Source organism: Garra rufa, chromosome 21 (genome assembly GCF_049309525.1).
Source record: "Garra rufa chromosome 21, GarRuf1.0, whole genome shotgun sequence".
Taxonomy (NCBI): domain Eukaryota; kingdom Metazoa; phylum Chordata; class Actinopteri; order Cypriniformes; family Cyprinidae; genus Garra; species Garra rufa.
Window position 1 is genome coordinate 3,480,705 of NC_133381.1, and position 15,430 is coordinate 3,496,134.

Sequence of the window (15,430 nt, forward strand, 5' to 3'; positions counted from 1 at the left end):
TGTTAGTTTTATTTTATTAGTATTATATTATAGTTTTTATTAATATTTTGAACTAGTTTCTAATTTAGATTTAAAAATGTTATTTTAATTTTGAAATAAGATACATATACTGTAGTTATTATTATTATTTTACATTTTTATAAATTTTTATTTTAATTTAGTTGTATTTGGTTATTTTTATTCATTTTATTTCAGTTAAAGTTTTACTAAATTGGTTGTGTATTTTTGTCATTTTTGAGTTATGGTTTTTAAAGGTTTTATTAAATTCTATTATATATATATATATATATATATATATATATATTTATTTATTTATTTATTTTTTTTTAACTGTTGCCAGAAGATCAAGATAATAAATGTAAGAAAAATAATAATGTAAGATATGCTAAAAACACAACACTAACTAAATATTATTATTAACTAAATAAATAATACTAAAATAACATTGCATCTCAAATAAATTCATCTTACAGGTTTAGATATTTGTCAAATGTAAATATAGTTCTAATTAATTTTACATTATAACTTTTATTATTACTTTGATTTTTTTAGATGTTTAATTTTTTACATTAATTTCTGTTAAAGTTTAACTAAATTGGTTGTGTACTTTTGTGATTTTTTAGTTTTTAAATGTTTGTTTTATTTTATTTTATTTTATTTATAAAACTGTTTTTTAAATGTCTATGTTTTCTATTTTATTTATTTATTTTTATAAAACTGCTGCCAGTAGATCAAGACAATACATGTAAGAAAAATAATGGTAGTGTCATATATATTAAAAACCTAAAAATACTATTAAATAATAAAATTATATTATATTACAGTTTTTATGAATATTTTGATCATTTTTATAGTATTTTTTTATTTCAATTTCAGTTAAAGTTTTACTAAATTAGTTCTTGTCATTTTTAGTTATGGTTTTTAAATTTTTATTTTATTTTATTTTATTTTAGTTATAAAACTGTTTTTTAAATGTCTATGTTTTCTATTTTATTTATTTATTTTTATAAAACTGCTGCCAGTAGATCAAGACAATACATGTAAGAAAAATAATGGTAGTGTCATATATATTAAAAACCTAAAAATACTATTAAATAATAAAATTATATTATATTACAGTTTTTATGAATATTTTGATCATTTTTATAGTATTTTTTTATTTCAATTTCAGTTAAAGTTTTACTAAATTAGTTCTTGTCATTTTTAGTTATGGTTTTTAAATTTTTATTTTATTTTATTTTATTTTAGTTATAAAAATGTTTTTTTAAATGTCTACATTTTCTATTTTATTTATTTATTTATTTTTTTAACTGCTGCCAGTAGATCAAGAAAATAAATGTAAGAAAAATAATGGTAGTGTCATATATATTAAAAACCTAAAAATACTATTAAATAATAAAATTATATTATATTATAGTTATGAATATTTTGATAATTTTTTTAGATAATGCATTTTTTATTTTAATTTCAGTTAAAGTTTTACTAAATTAGTTCTTGTCATTTTTAGTTATGGTTTTTAAATGTTTTTTATTTTATTTTATTTTAGTTATAAAAATGTTTTTTTTTTAAATGTCTACATTTTCTATTTTATTTATTTATTTATTTTTTAACTGCTGCCAGTAGATCAAGAAAATAAATGTAAGAAAAATAATGGTAGTGTTAGATATATTAAAAACCTAAAAATACTATTAAATAATAAAATTATATTATATTATAGTTATGAATATTTTGATAATTTTTTTAGATAATGCATTTTTTATTTTAATTTCAGTTAAAGTTTTACTAAATTAGTTCTTGTCATTTTTAGTTATGGTTTTTAAATGTTTATTTTATTTTATTTTATTTATAAAAATGTTTTTTTTAAATGTCTACATTTTCTATTTTATTTATTTATTTATTTTTTAACTGCTGCCAGTAGATCAAGACAATACATGTAAGAAAAATAATGGTAGTGTCATATATATTAAAAACCTAAAAATACTATTAAATAATAAAATTATATTATATTACAGTTTTTATGAATATTTTGATCATTTTTATAGTATTTTTTTATTTCAATTTCAGTTAAAGTTTTACTAAATTAGTTCTTGTCATTTTTAGTTATGGTTTTTAAATTTTATTTTATTTTATTTTATTTATAAAAATGTTTTTTTTTTTTTTAAATGTCTACATTTTCTATTTTATTTATTTATTTATTTATTTATTTTTTAACTGCTGCCAGTAGATCAAGAAAATAAATGTAAGAAAAATAATGGTAGTGTTAGATATATTAAAAACCTAAAAATACTATTAAATAATAAAATTATATTATATTATAGTTATGAATATTTTGATAATTTTTTTTAGATAATGCATTTTTTATTTTAATTTCAGTTAAAGTTTTACTAAATTAGTTCTTGTCATTTTTAGTTATGGTTTTTAAATGTTTATTTTATTTTATTTTATTTATAAAAATGTTTTTTTAAATGTCTACATTTTTTATATATATATATATATATTTTTTTTTTTTTTAACTGCTGCCAGTAGATCAAGAAAATAAATGTAAGAAAAATAATGATAGTGTTAGATATATTAAAAACTTACAAATACAAAACTATAAACTGAAATAAAATAAGTACTTAAATTACAAAATTAAAATGAAAAAAATATTTATTCCAAAACAAATGTAAAACTGACAAAAAAAAAAAAAAAAAAAAAAACGAATTCAAAATTACCTAAACAAATGATACTAAAATAACAATGCATCTCAGATAAATTCATCTTACATATTTAGACATTTTTGGATGATTAAACTGTTGGAAACTCACCGCGGCTGGCGTTGGATGAGCTCGGCTCATATTTCTCGATGAGATTCTTCACCTGATCGGGTCTCATGGGTGGAAACAGCTCCTCATTGAGACGGGAATCCCGCTGTTTCTCGTTCAGGAACTTGGTCAACATCTCCTTCGTCATGAAACCCTTTCCTTTGGTGCTTTGGAAATCACAATCAAGCACTGATTAATGATCATTTATGAACTCATGCATGTGTCAAATGAACATATGGAGTGCATTCACTCACTAGGACGTGAAGATTTCATTGATTTCAGGTCTGGGACACAGACTGAGTATGAAGGTCTTGTACGCCGCTTCAGTGAACACCTCAGGCTTAATGGTGTCAAACTAACAACACAAGACAACTGATGGTTAAATAATGCATAAACGTACTAACACACCATCATAAAATAAACACAAACACACAGACCTTTCCCTTTGGGAGATTTGCTGCGGACAGAGCAGCTTCCACCCTTTTCTTGTCTGCTGGAAACATCTTGAAGACACTGAGATGAAAGAATGAAATCATTATGAGAAGATCTCATATAAAATATCAGATGTATCACTTTAATGAGCAAGAATATTTTTTTAATTAATATTATATTAGTATAATATTTTTAGTAAGATTTTGAACTAGCTTTTCGTTTAGATTTTATTTTTTTATTTCAATTTTGGAATAAGATAGATATTATAGTTATTATTATTGTTACTTTGAACATTTACATTTTTATTTTATTGTGTATTTTTGTCATTTTTATTTATGTTTTTTATTTTTAGATATTCAAATTTTTGTAATTTCAGTTAAAGTTTTACTAAATGAGTTATGTATTTTTGTCATTTTTTAGTTATGATTTTAAACATCTACAAAGTTTTTCATTAATATTATATTATATTAGTATAATATTATATTATAGTTTTTATTAATATTTTGAACTGGTTTTTCATTTAGATTTTCCATTTTTATTTTATATATTATATTATAGTTATAATTATTACTTTGAAGATTTAATTTTTATTTTAATTTTGTTGTGTATTTTTGATTAATTTATGTTTTTAAAAAAAATTAAATTTGAATTTATTTTAAATTTTTTTATTTTTAGATAATCCAATTTTTCACATTTCAGTTAAAGTTTTACTAAGTTAGTTATGTATAATATAGTTATTATTATTACTTTGAACATTTACATTTTTATTTTTATTTTAAGTTAGTTTTATTAATTTTGTTGTGTATTTTTGTATTTTTTATTTATATTTTTTAAATAATTGACATTTATTTTGAACTTTTTTATTTTTAGACATTCCAATTTTTTTATTTAAAGTTTTACTAAATGAGTTATGTATTTTTGTCATTTTTTAGTTATGATTTTAAACATCTACAAAGTTTTTCATTAATATTATATTATATTAGTATAATATTATATTATAGTTTTTATTAATATTTTGAACTGGTTTTTCATTTAGATTTTCAATTTTTATTTTATATATTATATTATAGTTATAATTATTACTTTGAAGATTTAATTTTTATTTTTATTTTGTTGTGTATTTTTGATTAATTTATGTTTTTAAAAAGAAATTAAATTTGAATTTATTTTAAACTTTTTTATTTTTAGATAATCCAATTTTTCACATTTCAGTTAAAGTTTTACTAAATTAGTTATGTATAATATAGTTATTATTATTACTTTGAACATTTACATTTTTATTTTTATTTTAAGTTAGTTTTATTAATTTTGTTGTGTATTTTTGTATTTTTTATTTATATTTTTTAAATAATTGACATTTATTTTGAACTTTTTTATTTTTAGACATTCCAATTTTTTTATTTAAAGTTTTACTAAATGAGTTATGTATTTTTGTCATTTTTTAGTTATGATTTTGAACATCTACAAAGTCTTAGTATATTATTATAGTTTTTATTAATATTTTGAACTAGTTTTTCCTTTAGATTTTCCATTTTATTTTAATTTTGGTATAAGATACATATTGTAGTTATTATAATCCCTTTGAACATTTACCTTTTTTTAATGTTAATTTTATGTGTATTTTTGTCATTTTATTTATGTTTTTAAAAAATAAAAATTTATTTTGAACTTTTTTATTTTTAGATATTCCATTTTTTTATTTAAGTTAAAGTTTTACTAAAAGAGTTATGTATTTTTGTCATTTTTTTTTGTTATGGTTTTCAACATCTACATCGTTTTTTATTAATATTATATTATATTAGTATAATACTAGTATAATATATTAGTATAATTATATTGTAGTTTCTATACTTTATGTAACTATAATATATTATAGTTTGTTTTATTTTATTTTGAATAAAACTGTTGCCAATAGATAAAGACAATAAATGTCAGAAAAATAATGTAAATGTAATAAATATTTTTTTTCTTACTTTTTAACAGGTATTTTTCCATCTTTGTTGGTCTGCAAAGAGAGGCGGACATACCTATAAAAACGAAAGGATCGAGAAAAACATCAGAAGTCTAAAGGGAATAGAAATCAATATTTGTCTTGTCATGACTAGTCTCACAAATCCTCACAATTTCTCAAAGAAGACCTGTCTGCAGGCATTTGCTCTCATTGTGTTATATGCAATAGCCAGGATGTCATCAGCCCACATCTATACCAGAAAGAAACAAAGTTAGATTAGAGAAACATGATAAATGGATCCTCTTGAGTGAATGGGTGCCGTCAGAAATGAGAGTCCAAACAGCTGATAAAAACATCACAAGGATCGACAAGCAATCCACACCACTCCAGTCCATCAGTTAAATTCTTGTGAAGACATAAGCAATATACATAAGCAATATGAATGCTCCTGAGCTAAATTTCGAGTGTCCCAGAAAAGGGTATGAATATGCAATGGGATCTTTTCAGTTTTTTATTTCTAATAAATTTGCAAAGTTGTTACAAACCTGTTTTGTGCTTTGTCATTATGGTGTGTGAGATGTAGATTGATGTGGAAAAAAAGTAATTTAAAGCAGTTTAACATAATGCTGCAATAGAACAAAATGTGAAAAAAATGAAGGGGTATGAATACTTTTGCAAGGCAAGGGAGAGAAATCCTGAAATGTTTGCTTGAAAAACTATTTCTTTACGACTCTTTAAGAAAGACATGAACATCCTGGATGAAAAAGGGGTGAGTAAATTATCTGTAAATGTTTGTTCTGGAAGTGAATTTCTTTAACTGATGGACTGGAGTGGTGTGGATTATTGTGATGTTTTCATCAGCTGTTTGGACTCTTATTCTGACGGCACCCATTCACATCAATTGGTGTGCAAGTGATGTAATGCCACACTTCTCCAAATCTGATAAAGAAACAAACTCATTCACATATCGGATGGTCCCAGAGTGAGTAAAATCTTAGCAAATGTGCATTTTGGGGTGAGCTATTGCTTTAATACTTAATTCAAAACAAAAACTATAGTGCTGCTCAACTACACTCTTAAAAATAAAGGTGTTTCAAAAGGTTCTTCACAGTAATGCCATAGAAGAACCATTTTTGGTTCCACAAAGAACCATTCAGTTCAACCATCACTTTCTTACCTTTTTAATCTGAAGATTCACCACAAAGAACCTTTTGTGAAACAGAAAGGTTCTTCAGATGTTAAAGGTAACCATTTAAACAACAAATGTTCTTCTATGGCATTGTGAAGCACCTTTATATTTAAGAGTGTAGTCAGTTGTGTTTATAACACATTCAGCCAGCAGAGGGCGTATGATGAACCTCAGTGCTTTGAGGGCCACAGAAATAACACAATTGATCTGCACTGCAGCTTATTAGTGGCAGGATATGAAAATCATAAACTCATAAACTCCATTTCCGAACCACAAAGACCAGCGGCTGCTTTGAATGGAACATTAGTCCTGATAAACGTGTGGCTGCAGTCATTTAACACTCCAGAGACCCACACAGATCATTACAAGTGCATCTATCTATCTATCTATCTATCTATCTATCTATCTATCTATCTATCTATCTATCTATCTATCTATCTATCTATCTATCTATCTATCTATCTATCTATCTATCTATCTATCTATCTATCTATCTATCTATCTATCTATCTATCTATCTATCTATCTATCTATCAAAAGTTTGAGATCAGTACTATTTTTAATGTTTTTAAAGACGTTTCTTCTGCTCATCAAGGCTGCATTTATTTTATTAAAAATACAGAAAAAACTGAAAAATTGTGAAAAATTATTTAAATTTAAAATAACAGTTTTCTATGTGAATACATTTTAAAATGTAATTTATTTCTGGGATCAAAGCTGAATTTTCAGCATCATTACTCCAGTCTTCAGAAATCATTCTAATATGCCGATTTATTATCAATGTTTAAAACAGTTTTGCTCCTTAATATTTTTTTTAAAATGTTTGATATATTTTTTAGGATCCTTTGATGCATAAAAGATTAAAAAGAACAGCATTTATTTAAAATAGAAAGGTTTTCTAACAATAAACACTGCTGTTTAAAAGTTTGGGATCAGTATGATTTTTAATGTTTCTTTACGACGTTTCTTCTGCTCATCAAGACTGCATTTATTTGATCAAAAATACAGAAAAAAAAGAAAAATTGTGAAATATTATTTAAATTTAAAATAACTGTTTTCTATGTGAATACATTTTAAAATGTAATTTTTTTTCTGTGATCAAAGCTGAATTTTCAGCATCATTACTCTTGTCTTCAGTGTCACATGATCCTTCAGAAATCATTCTAATATTCTGATTCGTTGCTCAAGAAACATTTCTGATTATTATCAATGTTGAAAACAGTTGTGCTGCATCATATTTTTATAAAAACTGTAATAAATTGTATTTTTTTTTCGGAAAGCTCAAAAGAACCGCAAATATTTGAAATAGAAACCTTTTGTAACAATATAAATGTATTTACTGTCACTTTTAATCAATTCCAATGTATCCTTGCACAATAAAAGTATTGTTAAAATGTTAAAAACAGTCGAGCTGCTTAATAATTGTTAACAAATAAAAAGTTGAAAAATAGCATTATTTCAAATAGAAATCTTTGTAACAATATAAACTAAACGTTTGGGGTCAGTAAGGTTTTATTCTTTCTGATTTCAAAAGAAATGAATACTTTCACTCACAAAGGATGTGTTAAATTGATTTTTTTTAAAAAGTGATAGCAAAAGCTTATATTGTTATATTGAAAATATTTATATTTTGAATAAATGCTGCTCTTTTTAACCTCTTATTCATCAAGAATCCTGAAAAAGTAATCATGTGACACTGAAAACTGAAGTAACGGCTGATAAAAATTCAGCTTTGCATCACAGGAATAATTTATATTTTAAAATATATTAATATAGAACACTATTATTTTTAAACCGCAATAATATTTTACAATATAAAATTTTTAAATAAGTAAATGCAGCCTTGATGAGCATATAAGAAAAAAAATAAATTCTGATCCAAAACTTTTGAGCGGCAGCGTATTTGATGTATAATACCCAGTTTTGGGGGTAACGCATTACAAGTAACGCAAGTTACATAATATTACTTTTTCCAAGTAACTTTACGCATTACTTTTTAATTGAAAAGAAAATATCTGAGTTACTTTTTCAAATAAGTAACGGCAGTTACTTTTTTCACCCATTTTTGATTAAAAGCTCTTCTGTCCCCATGTTGAGAGAAATTGTGATTAAGATGTTACTTTAGTTCTAGAATAAATGTGAACATGCATTAATTCATCTCACTCACTAAAAAAAACAGATACATTGTTCTTCAAAATGATTAAAAACTGTGAAATTCAACTCAAACCTGCAATAATTAAATATGTTAAATAATACAAATATCATTTATGTATTTATTCCCATTTTATCGACCTTGCATGATCCAATTCATCCATACTAATAAGCAAAAATTACTCTTCCTTTTTTATTGCTGATGAGTTGACTTTTTTTTCTTCTGCGGTCTACTGTACAGACGTTAATTTACTTTTCTCTAAGCCTGAGGCTTTTGCTGTGAAAAGGCTTTTACATTTGACAAAAATAGAACTTTTTATATTAAAAACAAGCAAGCAAGCCCTGCCCAGATTTAAAATGTAACACAAAAGTAACGTAACGCATTACTTTCCATAAAAAGTAACTAAGTAACGTAATTAGTTACTTTTTAGGGAGTAACTCAATATTGTAACGCATTACTTTTAAAAGTAATTTTGCAACACTGATAATACCTGGGACACTTCTTTAGCAGCAAAGAAGTTGTGAAAGGTGAGGTTGACGGTGTCAAGGCCTGTCACGATAGTCAGCGCTTTGGCCAGATGATGGCTGTCAGGAAAATCCATGTTGAAGACATTACGCACCTTTGGATGCTGAAAGAGTAGTACATGTACATAAACATTAGTGACACTACAGATTCCTGAGAATCTGCATCAAACATCAAATTAAGAAAGCAAGTGACGTTTAGGAGGAGAAAGCTCTAGAAACTTTAAACATCTCATCCATAACGTCTGCTTTCCATACATGACCCATCAACAAGAACAACCCAGAGCGGCAAACAAATCCGGCTTCATGCAAATACGCGAAGGGAGAAATGCGAGGTCAACAGCTGTGAGTGTGAGTGTTTGTGAGACAAAGAAAATCACTGTATCATTTATATTACAATATTAATATATCAAATATAACATCTTTTAGTTTAAAATGCAAATATCACCATGCACCTGTCAAGTTTGAGATTTTCGGCTTTTTGCTGTATCATAAAGTGTTTTTTCAGACTAGTGGAAAGAAAACATTCAAAAGACACTGTTAAGTGTTTCTTTTATAGCACTTAATCTAGTTGTGTCAATAAATTTCAGTTACAATATATATATTTAAAGGCCGTTTTCTCAAAATGAGTTTTTTCTCCTACACTGAGCCATAAATCTCCACTTCAGTAGCACTTACACACACCAAACTTGACATTTTTATTCCTGGCTAAATCCTGAAGGCTTTTTCAGAGGGATTTGTTCATATATAATTCGCTTGATTTAAAAAAAAAAAAACATTTTATTACCTCAAAAATGGTAAACAATTTGTTTTGTGTCTGTTCAAATTTTTTTCTGAATTATGAAGTGACAAAATGAGACCAAAATCCACTCTGTAAAAACATTTGACGCTAATATGTCTAAAAATTAGACAAGAATTTTGAAACTGACTTTATCATTTTTTTTTTTAAGATTCTTTGATTAATAGAAAGTTCAAAAGACCAGCAAATATTTGTAACAGACACCTTTTGTAACATTATACATGTATTTACTGTCACTTTTAATCAACTCCAATGCATCCTTGCAAAATAAAAGTATTGTTAAAATGTTAAAAACAGTTGAGCTGCTTGATATTTTGTTGGAACAAATAATAATAATAAAAAAAAACAGTGTTTATTTAAAATAGAAATCTTTCTGTTTTTGAAAGAAATTAATACTTTTATTCACCAAGGATGTGTTAAATTGATAAAAAGGGATAGCAGACTTATATTGTTAGAAAAGATTTATATTATTTTTAACCTTTTATTTCTTAAAATCCAAAAAATAAATGAATAAAAATATTAAGCAGCACAATCCAGTGCTTAGATTTTTCTACAAGAAATATATATAGTGCATATTTTATGAAATAATGGCTCATTTGCATATTTAAACCTAACATTTAAGAAAACTTGTAATACAAAAAAGTTTGCAATTATCAATGTAATCAATCAACTGGGTAAGTAAGGTCACAACTATTAGTTATTTTTTTACCCTATTCACCTGCAGTGCCTCGCCTTAAAAAAATATATTAAAAGTTTTCTGTTTAACTTAATTGTATTTTTGTTTTTGTTTCTCTGAGCAAACAATAAATACATTGTTAAATACATCATACATTTTTCCCTAATTTACAGAAGACACCCACTAAAATGTCACTCAGTGTCAATCTTGTTAGGCATACTTACAATAAAAATCACTTTTTGACATAATAAAAGATTAAAAGACAAATTACTTTCACTTCAAATACTAATTAGTTGTAATTTTACATTTTTAAAATGTGCCGCTATCCTAGGTTTTGCCTGTTTGTCAGTAAACATTTTTATCTCATTTAAAACACAATCAAATGTAATACGTTCCCTTATTATTTTATATATATTTTAATATGTACAAGTCAGAATAAGCATGTTTTTGAATTAAGACATAAATATTGTTACACTGAATAACAATGTAACATTATTTCAACCAAATTGTGACATTTTATTCTCCAAAAACGTATTTGAAACCTTAAAAGTAAACCCTTTACTTACATTTAACATGCTTTCTATGAACATAAAATCACTTTTGTACATTTCTTTTGATGTGGACAACACATGTCAAAAATGTTCCTTTGAATAAAGCATCTAAATGCATAAATGTAAATGTAAAAACCAAGAAGGAGAGAGAAGGATGATCAGAAATGCTGAGGATTTTGACTGTGGTTGGTGTGATTGCTGTGTAAGTGGATGTTTCTGCTGTTTGCAAGGCAAATGCACACAAATACTCAAATGCAACAATGAACTCGAACGCTGACACTCCGTCTGAAGGCCAGCAAGTCATGAATAAAAACGAGTTATGCAACAAAAAAAAAAAAACACATTATGTAACATGGATAGGGCACATACTTTAGGGAGTTTGGCATATTTTCCTGCTCTTGTGTCTCTGATGGTGGCAATATCCAAAAACTCAGTTTCCTGCGGGGCACAAAGACACAGGATGTGACATCACAGATAAAGCACAGAACAGGAAACAGAGCTGATGTAGTTTAAACAGTAGTGTGTGATGTTAGCAACACCAAGGTCATGGGTTTCCAAGAGTTTTAAGAAAAGCATCTGGCTGAATCGTAAATGTATGGATGAGAAAGAGACAAACAAACAAGCAAAAAATTGTAAACAAGACCTTACAAAAAGCACGATGTTGTGTAAAAGTGTTATTATTGTTAACTAAAAATAAAAGGTAAAACTAAAACTATTACAATAATTTTTGTAATTAAGCTGAAATATTACATTAAAATAAATAAATAAACATTTAAGTACAAATTGGAAATTTCCTTGTTTTAGGTTGATGTATTAAAACGACTAAAATAAAAAATAAAATACAAAATGAATAGGTATGACAAAAGAATGCAACCAATTAAAAAAAAATAATGAAAACTGAAAATATAAAAATAAAAGCTCATTCAAAATATGAATAAATATTATTAAATATTACACACACATACAGTATTTATATCTAATATTAAAATAACAAATTAACAAATTTAATAAAACGATTTTATGATTAAAATAAAATTATTACTATATGTGATTTCTATGGGGAAAATGATTAAAGCATATTACAAATGTAAAAAAAAAATCTAAATAAAATTTTATACTAATTTCAAAACAAACAAAAATTACTAAAAGTACTAAAACTGAAAATAAAAATAGACTAAAACTAAATAAATATTAAAGCATTCATATGTTCATATTTTTTGTGTATTTTGAAATATTTATTTGATTTCAGTTTCACTTTTAGTCATTTTGGTGCTTTAGTTCTATTTTATAAATGTAAATATAAACACACACACACACACACACACACACACAAAAATAATCAAAATAAAATGATTATTATATGTGATTTATATATATATATATATATATATATATATATATATATATATATATATATCTTTTGGAAATGAGAAAAAAATGAATTAAATATATTTAAATGAAAAACCACATTTAAAAAATAAGAATAAATACTTACATAATAGTAAAATAACAAAATAGTTTGACAAAGAAATGACAAAAGCATATTTAAAAAACAAAAACAATCGAATTAAATTTTAATAAAAATGTAAACAAATAAAAATCATAAATGTTGCCTTGCCAACTAAATGAAATAAAATATGATTAAATTAACATACTAAAATGACTAAAAGTAAAAAAATACATTGAACTGAGATAAATATTCAAAACATGCACACATATACTTATGATTTTGTTGTGGTTTTAAATATGTATTTAGCTTTAAATAAATACATACATAAAAATTGGATTTTGTGCCTTAAAAGGTCAAGAAATGCTTATGTAAACCCAAGTGAACTGAATCTTTGTATCTATATAGATATGTTTGAATGCACATTATCATCTAATATTGCTGTCAGATCACAGTGTGTTTTTATCCAGCAGCCCTGAATGTTTCTCTGCCCACAGAAGAAGCTGAAAGAAATCTGAGATCTGCCACAATGCAAACCTTCATCAGCACAAATCAATACACTCTCACACAAACACAAACAGATGTGGGACGCCTGCAGCTCTTATGAATATTATGTTTGGAGGATGCTACTCTCATAACAGGCAGGGCCTTGGAAATGAATCGTTAAATTAGCAAATTATGACAGTCTCAGCTCTCAACTCAAATATCAGAGCGAAACACATCCCACCAGCATTTATAATGAATACTAGCACAGATACTGCCTGGGATTTTGTGGTTGTGCTTTAGTGGAGACACTGCAGGCAAAAACACTGTTCTTCCATGCATCTGTCAAGTTTGAGATTTTGGGCTTTTGGGGTTTTCATAAAGGGTTTTTTCAGACTAGTGGAAAGAAAACATTTAAAAAACACTGTTTAGTGTTTCTTTTATTGCACTTTATCTAGTTTTGTCAATAGATTTCAATTACAATACATATTTTAAAGAGTCTTTCCTCAAAATGAGTTTTTTCTTCTACACTGAGCCATAAATCTCCACTTCAGTAGCACTTAGACACACCAAACTTGACATTTTTATTCCTGTCTATATCCTGAAGGTTTTTACAGAGGGATTTGCTCATATATAATTTGCTTGACTGTATACAACATTTTATTTTCCCCAGAACTGTGTTGTGAGGGAATGAGATTCCCTGTGTAAAAACTTTTGACTTTAATATGTCAAAAAATTAAACAAGACTTTTGAAACTGACTTCATCCAGTGTTTAGACTTGTACTAGAAATGTATGCAAATTAGAGTATATTTCATTAAATAATGGCTCATTTGCATATTTAAAAAATTAACTAATAGTTATCATCTTACTAACCCAGTTGATTGATTACATTAACAATCACAAACATTTGTTGTATTGCAAGTTTTCTAAAATGTTAGGTTTAAATATGCAAATGAGCCATTATTTAATGAAATATGTGCTAATTTGCATACATTTCTAGTGCAAAAATTTAAACACTGGATGAAGTCAGTTTTAAAATTCTTGTTTAATTTTTGACATATTAGAGTCAAATGTTTTTAAAGAAAGAATTTTGGGTATCTCATTTTGTCACGCCATAATTCAGATTTTTTTTTTTGAAAAGACAGGAGACTCTGTATTTTTTTTTTTTTTTTTACCATTTTTGGGGAAATAAAATGTATAAAATCAAGCAAACTATATATGAACAAATCCCTCTGTAAAAACCTTTAAGATATAGACAGGAATAAAAATGTAAAGTGTGGTGTGTGTAAGTGCTACTGAAGTGGAGATTTATGGCTGAGTGTTGGAGAAAAAAATCATTTTGAGAAAATGGGCTTTACAATATGCATTGTAATTGAAATCTATTGACACAAATTGATAAAGTGCTATAAAAGAAACACTTAAGAGTGTTTTTTTGATGTTTTCTTTCCATTAGTCTAAAAAACACTTTATGAAAAACCAAAAAGCCCAAAATCTCAAACTTGACAGGTGCATGAAAAAGCAAACAAACAAATAAACAGCATTTTGGTCTGCAGTGTCTCTCCCCTTAAATAAAATAAAATAAACAAAAATTAAAATTTATTTTACCCAGTTTCCAAAATGACATTTAAAATAATTAAAATACTGAAATAACAAACTAAATGCAATAAGAACTAAAATTAAATAAATAAAAACTACATTTTAGACACTGTACTATAGTAATACTGTGATTTCTGTACATATACCATAGTAGTATGACAGTGCTCGATGAAGTACTATACAAATACTGTGGTACATGAATATGTTAATCATTCTGTATCATGGTAAATATCAAAATACTGTGGTGTTACCATCACTCTACCATAGTACTGTACTTTTTTGTGAGTGTACACTCTTAAAAATAAAGGTGCTTTCAACTGATGCCATAGAAGAACCATTTTTGGTTCCACAAAGAACCATTCAGTCAAAAGGTTTTTATTTTTTATTTTATTTTTTGCCACAAATAATTTTTTGTGAAACAGAAAGGTTCTTCAGATGTTTAAGGTTCTTTATGGAACCATTTAGACAACAAAGGTTCTTCTATGGCATCGTGAAGCACCTTTATTTTTAAGAGTGTAAGTGGGGTTTCAGGTAATAATTTAGTATATTTTTTGGTTCAGCTGACAAATATAAGTCTTACAAATTAAAACAATATAGTATCTAATGAAGGTAAAACAAAAATGCATAAATGTAATATTCTCAAACAACCATTAAATCAAACATTAGGTTTTTGATTATGGTTCGGCTGATAAATAAAGGTCTTACAGAATAGTTTAAATACAAATCATGAATAAATTTAAAACAAAATCAGTCAAAAAAAACAAACAAACAGTCAAATTCCTATCTTACCTTGCTCTGATTGATCCAGTACAGGTAAAATCCTTTCGG

The 15,430-nt window shown here is 25.5% G+C and overlaps 1 protein-coding gene across 1 annotated transcript; it reads right to left on the reverse strand.

Moving 5' to 3' along the window:
* Nucleotides 1-2,787: 2,787 nt before the first annotated feature.
* Nucleotides 2,788-15,427, reverse strand: LOC141296228 (1-phosphatidylinositol 4,5-bisphosphate phosphodiesterase beta-2-like; the record flags this gene model as incomplete). The annotated part of the gene is made up of 8 exons (XM_073827501.1): nucleotides 2,788-2,971; nucleotides 3,059-3,159; nucleotides 3,242-3,317; nucleotides 5,210-5,263; nucleotides 5,358-5,437; nucleotides 9,019-9,156; nucleotides 11,445-11,513; nucleotides 15,392-15,427. Coding segments are annotated over 8 exons (738 nt in total), but the record flags the coding sequence as incomplete, so codon positions are not given.
* Nucleotides 15,428-15,430: the final 3 nt, after the last annotated feature.